Genomic DNA, 21,261 nt, shown 5'->3' on the forward strand with positions numbered 1-21,261 from the left:
GAAAGCCCACACCAGACCCACCCTCCACCTTGCAGTGTGCTCCCAGGGCTCTTCCTTGCTGCCCCGTCTGCCATCCTGAGGCCCTAGGACTTGGCTTCATTCTTTCCTTGGTTGTAGCTGCCACTGTCCTCCAGCCCTGGGCTGTTTTTGTCCCCAGAGTAAACCCAGGATCTCCCTCACGCGTTCATGCTTGGAGCCAGTGGCTGTGGGTGCTGGGGAGGAGATGGACCGGGAGACACTGAGCGAGGCATTCGCTTGCCGAGCCCGCCTCGTCCTCTGTGCATGGGGCGCTCACCATGCCTACAGTATTAGCAGCAGGAACGGCGTGGTGGTGGGTGTCCCTGAACCAGTCCCCAGCGCCCAGGAAACCAGGCTGCCATCACAACCTGCTTCTCTCCCTGCCCGCATGCCATTTCCTTGTGGATAGTCTTTGTCCGGTGACCCAGCTTGGAGCCCCCACCGTACTCAAGTAATGTTTGTTCTGAGAGTCACTGCTGAAGGCCCGGCGAATGCTCCGTCCCTTTGTTTCCACGCACCGGAGGCTGCTAGGGGCTCGGTGTGGGCTTCTCCCGGGCCTAGATTGCTCTTGTCTCTCCAGCACCTGCCCTGGCTCTGGGCCAGTCCCCAGGACAGGTTTGATGTGCGGGGGGGTGGGGGGGGGTCACTGGCACAGGCGGGAGGAAGGTGAGGAGGCAGGTGCAGGGAGTGGGTGGAAGGGCGGGAGGGTGGCAGCTGGCGGAAGGAGCCAGGCGCGCTCCCAGGTTCAGGGTTCTGCCCCCTGGGGCGCGCGTTTCCATCCCGGCAGCTGCCACAACACAGGTGCCCCGCGAGCTGACACGCCCGCGAGAACTGGGCGCCGAGGCACCGGCTGGGAAGGGCGGCCCACGGGGCTAAGGAGGCGTGTCCGCAGCGGGCGCCGCGGGGCGGGCAGAGCGCGGGCGAGGAGGCGGGGGCTGAGGGGGGCCGGGGAGCAGCCCCCCCGGCGGCGGGTGTGGGGAGACGACGCTGCGCGCGCCGAGTCCGGGCTCCTTCCTCGCCCGTGAATGCGGAATCAAATCCGACTAGATTTCGGGGCACCGTCTGGGGGTGAACCGGGGGAGGTGGACATTTTACAAGGCCTTCCCGGCTGCCGCTTTATGAGGAGTGAGCTGTGGGGCGCCCCATGAAGAGGCTGCAGAGAAGGTGGTGGCCACTCCCCGGGCCACGGGGGCGCCGGAGCGGGTAGCGGCGGGCTTGCAGCCGGCAGCTGGCCGAGTTAGTCAACACCAGGCCTGAGCACCCCTCCAGCCTGCAGCCCCTGCTCAGCGGCTTGCTCTCCCGGTGGCTTCACCCCAGCCTCCTGTCTGCAGTGCAGCCCCACAGCACCCACCTGGCAGCCTCGCTCCCCATTACCTGCGAGACCTCCAGCTTCTCCCGCCTGGGCTCCCGGCACACCTCCTTACACCCTGTGGCGCCACCTGCTGCCCCCTCCGTCTGCGGCTCCCCCTGCCCAGCGCCCCTCACCCCGGCCTGGAGACCTGCTTTTTCACGGCTGAAAGCAAGTCTCCCTCCCAGAGGCCTCCTGACCGCAGAACCACCACCCTCTCCTGCGCTGCGGCACCCCGCCCCTGCCCGCACCCCGCCTCCAGCCTGCAGAGAGCTGCGGGCCGAGGGGCGGCATCTGAGGAGGTGCTCAATTAGGAGGTGCCGCTGCTTGAGGATTTCAGCATCTTTGTCCAAGAGGGCGGTGGGAAGAGTTTTAGCTCTGAAGGTTTGCCGTTGCCACTGGTTTTTGTGGGGGAAACAGAGCAGAAGCAACGAGAACACGGGACAGAGAGCAGGAGGACCTCCCTGGCGAGGCCTCACTCCAGCCGCCCAGACTGCCCAGGTGCGGCAGCACCTTCTGGAAACAGTGGCCAGTCTGGGAAGTGGGGTGGATTGGGCGCCTCCTGGCACGCGCTGCCATTCCCCCCTCCCCACCCCGCACCTTAGCCCACTCCCTGCTCACAGGCTGCGCTTCCTTCAGTTCAGAGACAGCGCTCCTGCCCTCGGAGCCCCAGCAAGCCCCGCCCTTTCCTGTCTGAAACACGCCTAACAGCCGTACCCCCCAGAACAGAACAGCCCCAGGCCATCCGGTCCTCTTACCGGGCCATGGGCTTCCCCTTCAGAGCCGAGGGCCATGTCTGTCATCTCCTCCCTGCCCCCATTCACTTCCCCCACGATGGACCCCCCATTGTTTTCCTGACACTGCTCCGTGGCTCCAGGTCAGGTGGCAGGGGTTGTGCCAGGTCCTGACAAACTAGGTGAGAGGCTCATTCCGTCTGGAGGTAGGTCTCACCGGATCTGTTTGGGTCCCTGAGGCGGCTCTGTGCTCTGCCCCAGTTCCAGGCCCCCAGGCCCGCAAGGTGGGGAGGTGAAGCGAGGACCACCAGCTGGGGTAGTTGAAAGCAGAAGTGAGAACAAGGGTTTGTCAGGTAAGAGAGCCTTAAATTGAGGAAACCTGGATTAAGGACCCACTAGCTTCAAGCCTGGAAACTCAAGACAGGAATCAGTTGATTTCTGAACAAAGATTCTCTCTGGTCTGAAATGCAGACTGTCCCCACAGCCTGGTCTTCTTGCAAAGGGAGAGGGAGGACACAATGCCAATGGTGACCACTGCCTTTATTGCCTCTGGGCTGCGGTCCTGGGCTGGGTTCAGAGGTATCTGGGGGCAGCAGGTGACTCTAGGCCCAAATTATTGCTACTTGGCAAGGTCACCTTGGGGCTTCCCATAGTGCCCTGAGTATGGGTAGGCATGAACATGCAAATTATATGCAAATGACATGCAAACCGACCCAGGAGCCTCCCGAGGTCTCTGGTGCTAGAAGAGTCTAGAAAAGTCAGAGTTGAGCCTGCTAGCCCTGGTGGGTAACAGGGACATGGTCCTTACCCCACACCACAGAATGACCCAGTCCAGTCTCAGGGGTCAAAGTTCAGTATGGGGGTGTCCCTGAGCATCAGCCCTCATTCTGCTGGTTAAAGAGCAGAAGCCTGGCCCCAAGATAGCAAGAAGAAAGCAGGGCACTCAGTAGGCAGCCAGAGGGCCTGGGCCCCACCCAGACTGGGAAGGGGCCCTCCCTGGGTCACACAGCAGGGGCAGAGAGGGGACCAGAATCCAGGCCTCCTGAGCCAAGCAGAGGCCAAAGCTACAAAGAACAAAATGCACTAATTAAAAAAGAAATAGAAAGCAAGCAGCCTAGTCCCTGATCCGTGAGCTGAGATCTCCACCGGCTGGGTCTGGAGGTCTCTGAGAGCCAGGCCCCAAGTCTAGGAGGCAGCATCCTTGGTTTTGGTGCTGAGTCAACCAGTCCAGAAGTTCCAGAAAGAGGCAGGCAGGGTCCCAGGGTCCTTGGCTTATGCCGATCAAGCTCAGTTATTGTTCATAATCCACCAGGAGGCTGTAGGTCAAAGGTTGAAGGTCAGAGGCCTTCAGGAGCCCACTGTCCCTCCCCAGGTCCCCAAGCTGTAGAGAGGGTTGGGAGCTGCAGCACACCTGGGAAGAACACAGTGGTGAGGGTGTCTGGAGCCTGCAGGTGGTCGATGAGAATGCGCTGGAAGGCCTTACTACAGGCGGACTGCTGGTGCCTACAGAGAGCCACAGAGTAGACTGAAGTTGGAGCCAGCCCCCCAAAAATCAGGACCATGTGGGTAAGAGCTCCCCACTCCCACCCCATGGCACCACCTGGATTCAGGTCCCAGTCCTTCCTCATATTGGATCTGAGGCTCAGTTTTCTCCTCTGTGAAATGGGGGTGACAGTGTCTACCTCACCAGGCTATGGCGAGGATGACATAACGTAACACACAGGTGCTTGGCACAGGGTTTGGCACAGTGGTAGCAGTGCATGTTCATGGGGATCTGGCACTGTGTTCAGTTCTTCACACATAATCTCATTTAGCTTATACCAGGCTAGAACTGTTATCATTCCCATCTCAAAAAGGCCTCAGGGGCTCAGAGGCGCTAGGTAACTTTCCCAAGGTCACACAGCCAGTGTATAAGAGAGGATGATTTTAACTCAGGCCTGTTTCAATAAATTTACTGTTAGACCATCATTCATACCTTCTCCAGGAGGCCTCATCCTGCCAGAACTCGTATAGGGTAAAGGAGGCACTGTCCAGCCTCTTCCGGGCAGACACACTGTGGAGCCAAAAAGATGGCCAGGCCAGACCCAGGCTGCCACCACCACTGCCCACCCAACCGGAGGTGGCCAGGACACCAAGCCCCAGCCCTCCTCCCTTCTCACCACCCAACTTTGGCCAGCCCAGCAGCTGGCTGGGAACTCACTGCAAGCAATGGCTCTGGGCTCCTGTGAAGTCCACATAGCAGCACAGGGCACGGTGGAAGTCTTGCAAGGCTTCCTCTGCCACCTGCACCTGCCTCTGGGCCACAAGGATGTGCTGACAAAAGACAGCTTGCTTAGCAGGAAAAGGGCTGGGCACAGGGTGAAGGACTAGCTGTGGCCTCCAGGATGACCCCCAACTATTAGAGGCAGTCTCCCCCACCTCCTGATGTTTTTTGCAAACTCCACCCATGTCCACACTGAAGAGCTCTCAGGAACTGAGGACTACAAGTCCCAGCATGCCATATGGCAGGCAGCTGGGAAGGAGCAAGATGAATATAGAAAGGGAAGGAATATTTCTGGGAAAGACTTGGAGGAGACAATGGGAGACACATGGAGGAGAGAGATGTAGACATCTGAAATCGACATGTGGGTGAGAGATGTGTGGGGAAGCTGCTTCTGGTCTCCGGCAGAGACAGTGGCAGCCATTTTCTTCCCTTCATGTTAACTTGTGTGGTCTGTTTCGAATTTTGAGTCTCTCCTCTGTACCAGCTCTCTGGGACCTGCTTAATCACTTTCTTGTGGTTGCTTGCCGGAAGATACCTTTGGCTTGTGGCAAGCTTTTAGGACTCAGTGGCCCCATCTTGGATGGAGCCTGTCTGACTGGGCACTTGCCCATGAGAGTATGGGTAATTTATGGAGTTTTGTTAGGAAACGATTTTCTGAAATCCTTTCTTGAGCAATTATTAAAACTCTTTCACACTAAACATCTGTTTCCTTAGCCTTTGTGTGGCAAATGGTTGGCCCCCTATTAGAGTGTGCACTCCTTAATAATTTGGGGCCCCTCGGTACCCCTGGGTGCACTAACACACCCACCCCTCTTTTTTTGTAGAAGAGAAAAAGCCAAAAAAAAAAGTTTAATAATAACAAGTACACCTCCTGCGTGCATGGGAGACACCCTGCATGACTAAAGGCCTTGCATGACCCTCTAGCTGCCATCTTAAATAGCTTAGCTGAGACAAGGGCGGTTGGGAGGAGGAACGAGGTCAGCTAGGGGGGTTATCCAGGTAAGCACAGCAAACAAAAGTTTGCAAATTAACTTCTGCCTTCTCCCTTAGAGAGAGATAAGAAAAGATCCTCACAGAGAGAAGTCCACAACTTCTACGCAGTCTACAGTGCACCTCCCTGAAATCAAGCTTTTGCAGACATGTGTTGAGGTGGTAGATTTTTGAATTGTTCAGTTATTTCATGAAATCAATCTCTCAATCCTGAGACTAGATCAGTTCAATGAAACAGTTGTGTCCAATTTCTAGAAACAGTCTGTTCCCATTTACCCTTCATGATCTGCACGGAAGCCCACTTACCCTGAGGTAGAGTTCCTGCCCCAACCTGGCCCAATATCCTTGACTCCCCTCTACCCCCTCCCCAAGGTTGATCTAGTCCCCTGTCCCTCCCTCCCAAGTAGGGACCGCTTCCTACTAGCCCCTCCACAAAGCATCAGCTTTCAGAAATGCAGAGGGAAACAAGTAGCAAGAGAGCAGCAATGATTTCTGCGGGATCACACAGCAAGGATTAGAACCCTGCCTGCCAGCCTTGGGGAGGGAGGCTGGGCCAAGCCTGGGGAAGGCAGAGGCTGACTGGGCAGCTGGCCCCTCCCTCCATGAGCACCGTCTCCCAGTCTGAAACCCAGCCACCTCCCCGGCTCTCTCGAACTCACCGAGTCGGACTCCTTGGTAAACTCCTCTTCATGCAAGGGTTCCAGCCGGGGAGCCTGTGGGGACACAGAGCATGGGCCAGGCCTCCAGCGTAGCCTGATGTGGGCAGACTCCAGGAAGGCCCTCCCCTGGCCACTCACCTTGCACTCTAGCTGGTCGATGAGCTCCTGAAGCCGATTGACTTGGAGCTGCCACTGCATCTCAGCCTCGGAGGTCCGCCCTGGGGTGGGGACCCATGGAGAGAGAAGGAGGACATCAGGCATGGACCCCCGCAGGCTGGGAGTCTCCTCAGGATAAAGTGAGAGGCAGAGGAGGAGCAGACCCAGGGGCACACACGCTGGGCCCTCCTCAGCAACCCTCCCACCCAGATAGGCCCACCTATGTCAGAGGAGCCTGGAGACGAGGTGGGTGACCAACTGATGCTCCGCAGGGCCCTACGCCCTGCCCGCCGGCTGCCTCGGGGCCTGTGCTGCACCTCCACACTCTCTTCATCTGACCTAAGGGAAGTGGAGGGTCAGCCTACTGCCCCCAGACCCACAGAGCCAGGCCCGTGGCCCCAGAACAGAGTGAGGCCTGGGTGGGGCCAGACAAGCTTCCCAGGACAGTCAGACCCAGGCTCAAAACCGAAGATCAAGAAATCAGGCTTCATACCTCAGGCCCCGGGCCTGGGCCTCTAGAGTATCTGATGCCCCCTCCAGCGAGCTCTGCAGGGCTTGTAGCTGGCTCACTGTCTCCCGCAGTAGGAAACGTGTCACAAACTGGTCCACTTTCGAAGCCTGCTCATATTCCTGGGGGCAGAAAGAACCTGGTTGCCACTCCCTGCACCGAGCTTATACTTCTGAATGGGAGCCAGCCCCTTGCATGCCCACCCGCTGCCCATCAGAGCAACAGTGGAGGCATGAAGAATAGAGAACATGTAGACCTGGTATAAGCAGGAGGCAATAGGACTGAGGGCTGAGCCAGGCCTCTTCCCCTTTGGGGCTACCACTTTGAGCCAGTGAGAGCCCAGGCACAGCGAGGTGAGTGGGGGGCTGGGGCAGGGAGCAGGTCACAGGGCATCCAAAGGCCAATTTAGATACACAAAGCAAAATAATGGTGTGATGTAGCCCTGTACTCACCAGCTGACCACAAACTCAGTCTATATATGCATTCATTCATTCATTCATTCATCCATGCCATGAACATTTACTGAGCACGTTTTACTAGGAGCTGCAGATACAAGACAGCTGGTTTGCTGTCTTAGCACACACACCCCAGCACCCACCCCAGCCTACATTACCAGCTTCCCTCCAGTTCCCAAGACTGAGAGGCTGGCCAAGTGCCAAGTCCTGTGCTGCCCATCTTAGGATGTTCAGAGACTCCCAACTTCTACCTCCTTGTGCCTCAGTTTCCTCATTTATAAAATGGGGGTGATAACAACCATCTCACTGAGACATTGAGAGGTTCCAATAAGTTAATTCCTATACAGGACTCAGCCCAGTGCCTGGCACATAAATTCTCAACATTTTTTATTGTCAAACACAATACTGACAGGAAACCCACCCACCTGTACATCCCGCAGTCATAGATTTCCTGAGAATTGCATGAGCTTGCCCCACCCCTGCTGCCACCTGCACACAGCCCAAGGTGGGAGTCCTGGGGAGCCATGTCCTGGTGCTTGCCCTCCCTCTACAAGGGACCCCAGAGACAGCCTGCATTAGTGGCTTTGTCTCCTGCACTTGATTGCCTGAACTCAACCATCATGGGGCCCTCTGGGCCAGGCTTGTGAACTGGGGGGCCAGAACAGAGGGGAGACTGTGTCCTTTCATTCTCAGACAGGCCAGTAGTTTCTGTCCTGTCTCAAGCTTAGACTCCAGACTTCTCAGCCATGTTCTGAGTTCCCTAAAGTCCTTCCAATAATTTTTATTTTTACTACTTAAGATGACTGATTGCAACCAAGCAATAGAAACCAGCTGACACAAGTACCCACTCTTGTGCCAGGCTGCAGCAAAACTGTTTACTCTTCAGAACTCAACCATCATGGGGCCCTCTGGGCCAGGCTTGTGAACTGGGGGGCAGTACAGAGGGGAGAGCCATAATTGACCTCGTTTTGCAGATGAGAAGACTGAGGCCTACAGCAGTCGATTACCTTGGTCAAGGTCACACAGATAGTTACGTGTTAGAGCCAGAATTCAAACGAGGCCACAGAAATTCCTTGCTCTCACCAATAACCACCTTATAAACGTTGCCTGATTTCTGATCCTTACCCAGAGTGACAGCTAAGAAATACAGGCCAGAAGTCACAGAGTTGCCTGTGAGGTGCTCAAGCCTGCAGATGGTGAGGTCAAACCATGAGGTCACAATGTGGCTTCCCGGGGAGGGCAAAGGCAGAAGGACTCCCTGGAGGCAGAGGGCAGGGCAGAGAGACATCATGGACTGTGGCCCCCAGTGGTGACCATCCCTGCCATGGGAAACAACAGTTCCCACAAGAGGACCAAACTGCCCAAGGAGCCCCACAAAGAAAGGCTGCCTGAAATGAACAAGGCCCTACAGAAAATGCAGTTCTTCAGCCACCTCAAACGGAAGAAGCCCAGAGTGAGTGCCAGGGGGCCAAAGGCAGGTGGGGTCAGGGTAACCCAAGCAGGTGCAGGAGTCACTGAGTCTAGGCCTTTGGGGAGTAAGTCCTGTGTCATCCTTGGAGGATGAAGCAGCTAGAGAAGCCCCTTCCCCTCGGGGCCCTCTGCCTCTGCCCTGCCCAGGGATGCCACATTGTGACATCATGGTTTGACCTCACCATCTGCAGGAATCCACATGGACGGGGATGGATTCCTAAAAGCCCAGAAAGGACAGGAAACCCAGAAACAGGGAGATGGATAAGAAGAGAGCCCAGGAGGGTGGGCCAGAGGGAACTGGGGACAGATGGGATATCAGCCATAGTCGGGGCCCCTGGGGCTGTGCGCAGGGAGCACTGCCTTATTTCCCCTTTCCAGAGCTGAGTTTCAAAACCTCCCCCTCTCCCAGCGGGTAGCGGTCCTAGACCAGGGCGGGGGTGGGTGACGTCCGGGGGTCAAGGATGGACGCTGGCAGAGACTCCAGGAATGTGGGCAGAGTGAGGTACCAGGAGGCCAGCTCGGGTGGGTGAGGGTTTCCAGAGGAGGGATGGGGGGCTCCCTGCGACGGGTCGGGGTGGCACGGGAGTGGGGCGGGTGTCCCGGAAACGGGGAGGACATTCCTGGGAGATAGAACAGGGGTGGCTGAGGGACCCCGAGAGGCAGGTGGGCACGCCCGTGCTCTCACGCCCCGCCCCACCCCTCAGACGAAGGACGTGTTGCTTCTCCCGCTGGACAAGGGGCAGCACCCACCCGAGGCGGCGGCCGGCTCGGGCGCGCGGCCCGAAGGGCGGGGAGAGGACGCGGGGGCGCCCCCGCTGCAAGGAGCCGGCGACGGCGCGGGACGGCGCGAAGGGGCGCGCGCGCGCGAGATGAAGATCCTGGTCCTGCTGGTGCTGCCGGACGCGAGGCTGCAGGAGGAGGGGCGCTGCGCGGGGGGCGGGCCCAAGGGCGCGCGCGGCTGATCGAGAGCCCGGCCGACGGCGACGCCCACCCCGCCCAGGAGCATCGCGCAGAAGGCTCCGCTCCCCGCGCCCAAAGCTCTGAACTCCGGATCCAGCCCCCCGGTTCCGGGGCCGGCCCTATAAAGAGTGCACAGCAAGCCTGGCACCCGCTGGCTGAGGCATCTGCAGGGGTGGGGCAGGAGGGGGGTATAGAGCCAGTCGGGGGAAACTGATACCCAGCACGAGACAGGAATAAACAGCACTACCGAAGGCTGCCTGAAGCCAAGGCTTTTTCCCCTTCTTTCTTGTTACCCAAAAGTCAGAAACCCTGCCCGAAACTGGGGAGACGGCACACCCTGGCCTTCATAGGAGAGGTGAGTTTGGGCAAATCCAGGCTCAGCCACTCTAGGAGGGGCCTGCTGGGAGAGGCCTGGCATATCCAAGGTGGCCAGGATTCACAAATCGTCCTTAAGAGTTGGGGAGGGTGGTGCCTCAGACAAACAGCGACCATTCTGGAAGAACAGTAAGGATAAGCAGGGGTGGGGCCTCAAACTCATTCTACCTGCGAGAGCCACCCAGGTAGAGGCAGGGGTCCCTGGGCCTCTGACCCCTCACTCCTGCCCCACTCTTGGTAATGCCAAAGGTCCTGAGTCACTCACCTCCCAACCTACCCTGTCCCATCCCCTTCTCCATGTTGCAGCCTAAGGCTTCTTCCAAACCACTGGCCTGTCTTCCCCCGGCTCATGCGCTCACACTGGTTCTCTGGTGCTCACAGGGAAACACACAAACCCATCATAGGGAGGGTAGTGCAGGCCCAGCACTCCAGCCTGCCTTCCTCTCCAGGGCCTCTCCCACCTTCCCTCCTGCAGTGACCATATTGCCACTAGTGGTCTCCAGTACAAAGCTCACATCCTTAACTCATCAGGAGAGGCCCCACACACTTTCTGTGGACAGAACCCTGCTGCTGCTTTTCACTCTCCCAGGGCCCAAGCCCTGGCACCACCCCAGCTCTCCAAACCTGCAGCCTGCCTTCCACTGGTGACCACCTCAAAATGTCCCCGGAAGGGGCAGATTCAGCAAAGGTGACAGTCCAACTAAGGCTGAAGATGCACTTTCTCAGTGTCAACACTATCAGCATTCTCTCTACATGGTAATAAAATCCCTACTTGAACTTGAAGCTCACTGGATCTTCCTCTTGCAACCAAAAGGATCCTAAAGAGAATGAGACACTGCAGAGACAAGAAGTGGCCCTTTTCCTGTGTGAGGATTACTACTCCTTGGTGAAGGAAGAACCTGTCCTCAGAGAGATTTGGACTTGCACAGGGGTGCACTGTGCTTCAGCTGCAGGACCGAGTCACAAACTCAGCCCACCTGAGTACATGCATAGAGCCCCTGAACTAAGGCCCCTATGTAGGCCGCGGCATCCCGGGCTGGGCAGGCACAGGTCACAGGGTGGCTGTAGATCAGTGACTGCAGCTTTCTCTCCACCACTGAGAGGGGAGGGGCCGCGCAGCTGGCTAGAATATGTCAGATAATCTCCAGTGCTTTGGGAAGAAGTCAGATTGGTAGTGCTGGGTGCCCCCGGATGCCCAGTCTCAGCCTTTGGCCCTGTCCTGGGAGAGAGGATGGGTCCAGGGCGTCTTGGCGCAGAAAGGGCTGCGGAATCACAGTAGGTTCTTAGGCTTGAGGTCACAATGAGCCCAAGTTCTTTCCTCTCTCCGACCACCCCCTCCCACCCCCACAGACGACATTGCCACAAGGTCTCTTCACTCCCGGGGCGCTGCAGCTCGTTGCTTCCCAGTACCCCAAGGCACTTAGCCCACCGTCCTCACCACCCACCGAGACAAGGGCTGAGGAGTCGGAGCCGCACCTCAGGAAGGGGACGTGAGGGGTGGGGGGCTTCGAGTCTGGAAGCCCTGGAGGCGGAACGGGGCAACCAGCGGGGCCCGGCCCGACCACGGAGCCAGAGGCGGGGCCTCGAGCCTGGGGCGGTGTCAAAGACTGAGAAAAGCCGTTCTCCCGGGTCAGGACCAGGGGCTGAGTCCAGAATTGCGGGCGCTCGTTAACGATCCCCGGGAACCAGGCCCGGCCGGCGCCCGGAGCTGAAAGCAGCAGCGCGACCTCAGGCGGCGGCGGAGTCTCGGCCAGAAGTTGGGGCCCAGCCGGAAGGTGGCGTCGGCCAAGCGGAGCCGCCGGGCGGTTCGGCCGCCCTCACTGGGGCGCATCGCGGTGGTGGTGGACCAGGGTTCGGGCTTCACCAAAGCGGGCTTCGCCGGCGAGGACCAGCCGCGGCTGGAGCTGAAGAGCTCCAGCCTGGTGCCCAGCGGGGACCGGCCCGTGCTGCCCGGCGGGCCGGGCTGCGAGCTGGCGCGCGGCGTGGCGCGGGCGCACCCCATCAAGCACGGCGTGGTGGTGGACTGGGAGGCGCTGGAGGGCCTGTGGGAGCGCCTGCTGGTGGGGGGCCTGCGGATATGCCCGGAGCAGTGGCCGGTGCTGGTGAGCACCTCGCCGTCGGCGCCGCCCGCGGGCCTCGAGAGGACGGCCGAGCTGCTGTTCGAGGCGCTGGCCGTGCCCGCCTGCCACATGGCCAGCACCGCCCTGCTGGCGCTCTGCTCCACCGGCGCCGTCAGCGGGCTGGCGGTGGAGGCGGGCGCGGGCGTGTGCCACGCCACGCCCATCTATGCAGGCCACTCGTGGCACGCGGCCACCAGCCGGCTGAACGTGGCAGGCAGCGCCCTGTCGCGTTACCTGAGGGCCCTGCTGGCAGCAGCGTGCCCCCACCTGCAGCTGCAGACCCTGCCCCGCAAGGCCATCACCCAGCTCAAGAAGCGCATCTGTTACGTGTCACTGGACTTCGAGGGGGACCTCCGCAACCCTGCCCGCCACCATCCCGCCAGCTTCTGCTTAGACAATGGGTGTTCCGTGCACCTCGGTAGCGAGCGCTTCCGCTGCCCGGAACCCATCTTCCAGCCCCGCCTGCTCGGCCAGGCTGAGCCCGGGCTGCCCACGCTGGCCTTCCAGGCACTGCAGAAGATCCCTGCAACGCTGCGGACACGGCTGGCCGACACAGTGGTGCTGGCCGGGGGCTCCACGCTTTTCCCTGGCTTCACCGAGCGCCTGGAGATAGAGCTGAATGCCCAGTGCCAGAAGCATGGCTATGGGGAACTGCGGCCACAAGTGGTGGCCACGCCTGGGCGTGGCACAGCAGTGTGGACGGGCGGCTCCATGATGGCCTCCTTGCGCTCCTTTCAGTGCCACTGGATGACCCGGGCCATGTACCAGGAGTGTGGCTCCAGGCTGGTGCATGAAGTGTTCAACTGAGTCCTGCTGCACTGGAGGGGACGGTGCCAGAGGAGGTCAGAAGAAGTTCGGCTGGCTGGGCAGCGGCTATCTGAGGCATCAAGTGCCAGATAAAAGTCTCAGGTGACTGGAACTGGCAGAGTCATGTGGTGATGAGTCCCCCCTACCCCTTTCTCAGCCAGGGGCATTGGTGGCGGGGTAAGGGGGTGAATCCCCGGGGCCCTGAATTTGACTTGCAGCTTGAAACCCCCCTCCACCAGTGCCCATTCAGAGAAGGACAGTCCAGCTGTCCACCCAGAGGGCCCTGTTTCCATGGCAACAAGGAAAGTGTTTTCCCCCACTTGTATCCAAGTTATAGATACAGAAATCCTCACAACACGCCAACCCCTCATCATGTACCATTTGGATATCCAACCCATGCCAAGCCCTAAGGGGCGACCCTTTGAACAGCTACTAAATCCCATGTGAAAGCAACCAGAAGGGAAACTCCCTATCCCCATCTGCTCAGTTGACTATTAACTTGATGAGGGCCTTAGTTTCTCCCCTTACGTAAAAAGTGGGTCAGGAACAATCATGCTGCTTCCCCTTATCAAAAGTTGGGAACAAGAGAGGTGTAGACAATTCTTAAAGGAGCACACAATGGGCAGGGCAGCTTGCGGGTTTTTTTGAGCTAACCACCCCATCAACTGGAGCCCTGGCTGTGAGCACTGCTTATGCTTATGTGCACACGTGTCCCTCCACACATGCACTCAAACACAAGGGTGCACGCGTGCCTGCCTGCCTACTCACGCATGTCCTCAGGCCAGGCCCTACCCCAACAGGCTCCACACACCAGCACACAGAAGCACAGGCCTGTGGATGTGAGCACAACCCACCCCCAGGCCACTGCTGCTGGGTTCTGGACTTTGATACCCCACAACAGGTCTGGTCAATAATAAAAACAGTAGCAGTATCAGCTCCAGGCATTAAGAATCTACTGTGTGCCAGGCACAGTTCTAGATGCTGAGAATAGAGACCAAGACAGACAAAAATCCCCGCCTTCATTCTCATTTAATTGTCACAACAAATGTAAGGAGATAGGCTCTACTATTATCTCCAGATTACAGAGTAGGAAACTGAGGCCCAAAGAGTTAACCAAAAAGTGGGAAAGTCAAGATCTGAACCCAGTTATCTAACACCAAAGCCCTGAGCCAGATGGTGGAGGCTCTCACAGCACAGCAGACACCCTCTGCCCTTCATTCCAGCCCTCCACCATCAGCCCCTCCACCATCGGCCCCTCCACCATCGGCCCCTCCACCATCGGCCCCTCCACTCACCAGCTTGGTGGTATCCATGGCAGTGAGCACCGCATGGTTCAGCGACTCCAGTGCAGCCAGCACAGGCCGGTAGACACCCAGGTGTTCTGAGAAGTAGTCTGCAGCAGAGGGGGGCTCAAGGATTTCTCAAGGCCCCCCACCCTTCTACCCAACCTGGAATTCCTCAGCAGTCAACCAGGTCTCAACTCCTGAGCCCACCTCAGCCTGTTCCAACAGGAGACCAGTCACAGCCCCTCACACCCAGGGGTCCCGGAGATAGCGCTCCCCTGGGCCTACTCACCACATAGTTTCTCCGTTTCCAAATTGCTACAGAGAGAAAGGAGCCATTCAGACCCTTAGACTCCGGCCTGGTGAACTAAGGTTCCGAAGGCAATGTTCCCCTCCTCCCCCCTCAACCAGACTAGGAGATTTCTGCCTCCGCCCCAGGGTAAATTGCTCAGTGGACAGAGGTAGGGAGCAAGGGTACTACTGCCTACCAAACACTCTCTGAAGGCAAAAACTCAGAGCCACTCTAAGCATCCAAGGGGGTTTCAGACCCAGGGAGACAAATGCGGACAGAGGCCAGAGAGAAGTGGCCAGAGTTGGGAAGGGGAAGCCAGTTCTGGGGAAGCCAGGTCTGGGGAAGTCCAGAGAAGGAGTGGGGTATCATTACTAGGTAGTACGAGAGGGTTTCCTGGGGAAGGGGCTAAGTTCTGCCTTGAAGGATGATGAATTTGGGGTGTCAGGTCAGAGTGGTAGATGATAGCATGCAGACAAAGGGTGCAGATAGGGGAGGGCGTGGGAGCCTCTGAATGTCTACCCAGAGGCTGAAATTTATTCTAAGGAGATATGGGGGGGGGAGCGGGGAGTAAGAAGGTGGGACTGCCGTGTACGCATGTGTACCCATGTAGGGGAGCATGTGGAACAAAGCATGCAAACTCGTGGACATGGAAAGACACGTGGCGAGGTGTGTATTCATGCACCCACAACCATGGTGGAAGCAGACAGAGCCCAGCTGTCCCCAGGCATCCTCTGGTCCCTGCAGGAGACAGGAATGGGGGGTGGGGGAGACCTGTGGGCTGAACCACGGGTGGTGACTCAGGCCCGGCTATTTTGGGGTCCCAGCTGGAAGCAGTGTGATGGGCAAAATGAGCCAGGAAGGGGGAGGGTGGGCGGATAAAGTTGGCACTGAGCCCTGGCTCCCTCTCCCTGCTCCCCACACCCTCCTCCATAAGGAACCAAGGCAGCAGGAGACACAGTGGGATTGGGACAACCTGGCCTCACAATGACCCACAGCTCATCCACCCCCCTCCCCCCGCCCCATCATACTCACTCGGTGGGATGCCCATCAATGCCACTGAACAGCTCCTGCAGCTCCCCTGGGCTGAGAACCCCATCAGCAAAGTAATTCTGGAATTCCTCAAATGAGAGCTTACCATCATCTGGGCGGGGTAGGGGGAGGAGTCAGTATCCTGGACCCCTGGCTACACCCTTGCCACCAAGTTCAAGTCCCCAGAAGGCTTTGCAGGATCTCACAGCCACCCAGCCAGGTGGAATGGGATTCTGAACCTGGTGGGAGGACTGGCAGCAGGGACCAAAGGATTAGGGCCCCCCAGGCATACCCCCTTAAGGGAACTGGCCCACTTTTCAGGCACCCAAGGGACAAAACAGTACACATGTAGCACTAGGTAAGACTCAGTGTTTGCTAAATGAAGAAACAAATGAACAGCCCCTGGGACTTAGACGCCATTTGGAGGACTTGGACACCAAGTACCTGCCCCACATGCTGGCCATTCTGGGCCCAGGGAGGAGGGAGCCTCCGTGCTCTGGACCTGGCCCTTCACAGAGCACCCTGAGAGGCAGATGAGGTCTTGCTAGGAGCTGGAGTCTGTTTAAGAAGCAGCAGGCTGGCTCGAGAAGGAATGACCTCCCCATGAGGGGGCACATAGCGGACGCTGGGGGCCCTTGAGTGGGGCAGCCAAAGACAAAGGGATTTGGTCTGTGAGGTCTCGAAGAGATGGGGTGGGGGCAGCACAGGTAGAGGAAATCTGAGTCTCCCCAAACACGTATTCTGGTCAAGAGGCGTGGGGAGAAGGGACACGCGGTTTCCACCAATTTGAAGAAACCAAAGGAAAAAGAAAAGGTGTGAGGACCCCCCCCCCCTTCTCAAGGAGATGGAAACACAAGTCTGGAGACCCCGATGGAAGTGAGGCCACAGCTAAGTGCCTCAGCTCAGACCCTCAGCTGGCCAATCACCCCAGCTCTGAGTCAGCTATGGGCAGCACCCTGCTTGTGGGGTCCCCTACGGGGTCCTGCTTTGGTTTTCAAGTTTTTCCAGACCAATATCTAAGACTGCCTACCTCCCACAGCAGGAGGAGCTGAGTCGCTGAATACCAGACACAGCTTTATCCTGCCTCAGCCTTCCCCGGGCAACCTGCTTTGCCTCTCCCGGGCACTGTTCCTTTGTCCGTGAAGCGGGTGAAGATTTCCCACTGAGCAGGGGTTGTGAGGACAACACAAGATCACATATGGAAAATACCCACCACATGGCCAGGGCACTGGGGAAAGTCTCTGGCAAAACCACATTCCCACTAATCTCCATCCTGCCAACCTTGGCTCAAAACACTTCCTCCTGAAAGGATGCCCTGATTGACTCTCCTGATTCAGGGTTCTCCAAGATTTCTCTTACTCTAGAATGTGTGCCTAAGCCCTCAACCCTCCCCGAGATGCCCCCCTCTCTATCCCCACCCCACCCCACACTGTAGGACCCAAGGGAAGCCACACTCACCATTCTTGTCTGCTCTACGGAAAACCTAGAGGACAAAGGGGCATGGAGAGAAGCCGTGAGTGAGACCCCAAGGAAAGAGGCCCCCCCACTCATTTCAATAGAGCCCCAGCTGGCCTGCCTGCCTCCTGCCTGCCTTTCCTCCCACCCAGTCTGCTCCCAACCCCCTGCCCATTTCTGCTCTGCAGGAGTTTTTCCAACAAGGGTGGGGGGGCAGGCACAGGAAGAGCACACAGCAGGTCTCACCGCTTGCTCACTTCTCCTGTGGGGCCTGGTCTTGTGGGGGGTATTCCAGATCAGTTCCCTGCATCTCCATCTCCCATACTGGTCCCTCCTAAGTTGTCTGATGATGCATCAGTCCTTGGCACAGGCTCAATGTGAGTAAGGTGGGGAGAAGGGCCAAGATGCGGCCTGAGGAAGCTGGGCACCCATCCCAGACCTGAACCCCGACTCTGCACTGTTTCCCAGTTGTGCTACCGAAGACCCTGACATGCTGGCAGTGGCTAGTCTCTTCTTTGCCAGAGCCTCAGTTTTCCCACTAGTACATGGGGGAGCAGCCTGGGGTTAACACTGCCAGGGCTGGGACTTCTTATAAGAACAACTTAGTGTAAGGACCTCAGGCTGGTTCCTCTGTGTGTGTGTGTTCGTGTGTATGTAAGTGCATACGTGTGTAAGGGGGGAGGGGAGGCTGCAAAAAACAAGGGTAAACAGACAGATCAGGCAGATTATATTTATGGAAAAGCAGACAAGAAGGGCAACAGAGGCAGAGAGAGGAGAGCAGTGTCAAAGACAGCGCCCCTGCCTCTACCAGGGACCTAAGACTCACAGGCTATGCCCAGTAAATGGGAGACCAGCAGGTCTGGCAAGCAGATCGGCCAACATCTGGACAGAGAGCATCATCCCACATTCTGAATGCCACTGCTTGTTGGGCATTTTCTCAGGGTCAGTGGAGCTCAGGAATGAATCCAACCCTGAGTTAGAAGTCTGACTCAGAGAAGTCAGCCTCAGTCTCAGGGTCACACAGCTGTCTGGCCTGGCTGTCTGATGGAGATCCCGGGGCTAGGAGCAGGGAAGCTATGCTGGGAATGAGGACACCTGGGGCCACATCCTAAGTAAGCCCTCCCCTCCCTTTGTGATCTTGATATATCCCTAACCCTTCAGGCCTTAGGAAGCAGAGGGTCAGCTCCCTTCCAGCCAGGAGAGCTGTGGTCAAGGTGCTGAGTCACTAGGGCATTGGGGAGGGGGTAGAAATATAGCCTTTGCCAGTGGCAGGGACTGCGGGGGGTGGGGGCATGAAAGGGCCAGAATGGGGCTGAGCACTGGGGTAGAAGATAGGGAAGGGGCATAGGGCAGTGACTGAGACCCAGGCAGCCTGGTCCATACTAGTGCCCATGAGGCTTCAGGGTTGCCTGCCGCCCTGGGAGGGGTGCCCTGACCACAGAGAATAACTGCTAGCAGCCCTGACCAACTTGGGGGCTCATGGCCTCCAGATCAGGTCTCGGCCTCCAGGTTAGCAGTGGGTCAGAGGTTAGGGGGCTGCTTGTGCTTCCAGGCTCTCCTGCCCAGGTCAGCCCCGCATGGGGCTTCCAGAGGGCCCAGGGAACTGCTCCTGTGATCAAGTGTTGAGAACCCCCACCCCACCAGACACATAGATGGTGCGGAGTTGGAGTTGGGGGGCAAGCGGAGTAGTGACACAGAACCAGAGGCAGGAGAGAAAAAGCCAGAAAGAGGGACACAAAGACAGGGAGCTAAAGATAAGGGAGACACAGGGAAACAGACGGCATGGCCAGAGAGGTAAGGAGACAGACAGACACACAGGCAGGTAATGAGACATCCAGACACACAAGGCAGGGCCCCAGATACGTGGGGAGAGACATTAACAAACAGAGAGAGGGGAAAACAGAGAGAGAAAAGGGGGGGTGAAGGGACAGAGGACAGGCAGTGAGAGACAGCAGCCCTGCATGACACAGGAAGAGGCAAGACAGACCTGCAGCGACACCCTGACAGACAGACCACCCCTGGGAGCCTGAGGGCCGGCGCCCCTCGCCCGCGCCCCACTCACGTCTTGGAGGAGCGCGTGTCCGGCGGGCGCGGAGGGCGCGGGCAGCCGACCCCGCGCGGGCGCTGGGGGCCGCGGGGGCTCGGGCGCCGGCGGCCGGAGCAGGCACACGGCGAGCAGCCCAGCGCACGCCATGGCGCCGCCACCAGCTCGGCTGCCGGCTCCGGGGCTGCGGTCCCCGGGCTCCGCGGCAGGTTCGAGGGGACCGGGAGGGGGGCTGGGAGGGGGACTGCGAGGGGCGCCCGCCCATTGGCGCCGGCGCGGACCGCGGGCCCCGCCCCCGCAGCTCCGCCCACCGCCCGGACTGACCTGGGAGGCCCTCCCGGTGCGGGGTCCCGGCTCCAGCCCGGACCTTTGCCCTCAGCCTACCCCTCCGGAGGGCCTGGGTCTTCCCGTCTGAAAAAGAAGTGCAAAGCGCTGGGCCTTTGGGTTAGGCAAGAGGCGTGCAACGCGGAGTCCCAACATAGTTCACCTCCGCGGCTTTGCCACGGGAGCATCCCGGACGGGCAGCCGCTGCGTTCCAAGGAGTTACCCAAGGGGCAATTTCCAAAGGGGATTGGCCGAGTGGATCACACCTTGGGAGTATTACACGGCCAGGAAGGGAGGTGGTGGCTGCACATGTCCCCCGGGGGCTGGTCCCACCCCATTATGGGGTCCACAAAGCAAGCAGCAGCGGCACAGTAGAGTGACGCCTTGTGGATAAGACCCAAAAGTGACTTCACCTCTCTGAGGGTCCACAAGGTAAGTCATAGTATAGACAGGATTGTTGTGAGAGTATATTGAATCCAAAGGGCTTAAAATAGGGGAGGGGGCCTCCCTGGTGGCGCAAGGGGTTAAGTCTCAGCACTATGAAGCTATCCACAGCCTCTGCAGCACATCCCCAGCCAGGGAGCTGCCACAGGGCGCAGCAGACCTCTCCTGACTCCTGGCTGCTCCCCACAGCAGTGTACTTAGGTCAATCTGCCTGTTCTGTCCCCCACTCTGTCTCTGGTGAATCCTCTCACCCCCCACACCTCTGGCCTGTACCCCAGCTCTTGTATGCATAAATAAATCTTAAAAAAAAAAAAAAAAAAACAGAGGCTGGATCAGACAGTCCACCTTAGAGTGTCTTAAACAGACTTGTGTGGACCCCCCCCAGCTACTCACCCCACCTCCCCTCCATTTTTAAGTTCATCAAAGCCATTTTTTACCCCTCTCCCTCCATTCTCACCCCCTCATCAATCCATCCTCCCACAGCAACTAGATGAGCTTTTAAAACATTAAACCCAATGTGAGTCCTGAGTCAGACTCACCAGTAAGTTCTTGTACCCTGAATAAAGCCTAAGACTCACCCTCTTCCCCAGCCCCAGCATTCTGGCCCTCACTTTAGATCTAGTCACAGCAGGTCCTGCTCCCTCCCGTCAAAGGCCTTTGCCTATTCTGCCCCATGGATGTTCTGTTTCATCTTCAGTTAACTCCTACTTAGCATATAGCTTGGCTCAAGTACCACCTCTTCCAAGCTTTCCGATGTTCTCATTTGTGTCTCTTCCACCAAACCCTGAGAACCTCATGGAGGAAACACATTATCCCCAGAAACAAAAGTACCTGACACAGAGTAAGTCTGTTGTAATTATTTGTTATATGTTTACAAAGGCCCAGAAACATCTGGAAAGAACTCAGCAAACTAATCGGAGTGGTCTCTTGGGCTGGGGAAACACAGGGAGTTCACTTACTGCTTCCCATACTTCTGAGTATTTCTGACTTTACATAATAAAATTATTTATTGAATGAATGTTTAACTAGGACAAAAATGGTGAAGGGGTTTTCCTGGGGCTGTAAGCTTCCAATAAAATTAAACTAAGAGGGGACAAAGAAAAGGGAAATAGAGAGTGGGCATAACCCCATCAACCTTGGCTTTTCCCACCCCCAGATTTGCTGGCAGTTATACAACTCAAAACCTGACCCAAACACCATCAAAATATTTATTAAAACCAAAGCAGAAGAAAACAGAGCTGTTAGGAAGACAAATCAAAGTGCAGATTGGAAAGTGGGGCACAGCAAGAAGTGGGGTGGAGGGTGATATGTCAAATGCCACAGGAGGGGCTCCTGTGATCTGGGCGGCAGGGAGGCCCTTCATCCACCCCTCCTGCCCCACTATCAGTGACATTCCCCCACACACCTTTTTCATCTCATGTCCATCCTAGGGAGCAGCTGGGGTCCCTGGGGAGGGCCTACCCACCCACTCCACCCACCCATGGCTGTTGATCTGTTTCCTTCCCTCACTTTCTCAATAAATAAACC

At 57.8% G+C, this 21,261-nt stretch overlaps 2 protein-coding genes across 4 annotated transcripts; one reads left to right on the plus strand and one right to left on the minus strand.

The window, feature by feature from the left end:
- Positions 1 to 3,387: 3,387 nt before the first annotated feature.
- Positions 3,388 to 19,242, minus strand: NECAB3 (N-terminal EF-hand calcium binding protein 3; the record flags this gene model as incomplete). 3 transcript variants are annotated; one of them, XM_084246814.1, is made up of 13 exons in its annotated part: positions 18,985 to 19,242; positions 16,926 to 16,950; positions 15,471 to 15,579; positions 14,439 to 14,464; positions 14,159 to 14,256; positions 6,662 to 6,798; positions 6,389 to 6,507; positions 6,151 to 6,230; positions 6,013 to 6,066; positions 4,301 to 4,413; positions 4,076 to 4,153; positions 3,512 to 3,603; positions 3,388 to 3,416 (listed from the first exon to the last, which is right to left on the minus strand). In XM_084246814.1, exons 1-13 carry the CDS (start codon positions 19,114 to 19,116, stop codon positions 3,388 to 3,390), a joined length of 1,092 nt encoding a protein of 363 aa, XP_084102940.1. In that variant the 5' UTR covers positions 19,117 to 19,242. The 3 variants fall into 3 exon arrangements, with proteins under 3 accessions (XP_084102940.1, XP_084102939.1, XP_084102941.1); XM_084246813.1 differs by having other exon boundaries at positions 6,151 to 6,286; positions 6,385 to 6,507; XM_084246815.1 differs by lacking the exon at positions 6,013 to 6,066 and having other exon boundaries at positions 4,301 to 4,395.
- ACTL10 (actin like 10) lies at positions 12,126 to 12,863 on the plus strand (the record flags this gene model as incomplete). The annotated part of the gene is made up of 1 exon (XM_084247458.1): positions 12,126 to 12,863. The coding sequence occupies one exon, from the start codon at positions 12,126 to 12,128 to the stop codon at positions 12,861 to 12,863; it is 738 nt and encodes a 245-aa protein (XP_084103584.1).
- Positions 19,243 to 21,261: the final 2,019 nt, after the last annotated feature.

This window comes from Talpa europaea (assembly GCF_964194135.1).
Source record: "Talpa europaea genome assembly, chromosome: 11".
In the NCBI taxonomy this organism is placed as follows: Eukaryota; Metazoa; Chordata; class Mammalia; order Eulipotyphla; family Talpidae; genus Talpa; species Talpa europaea.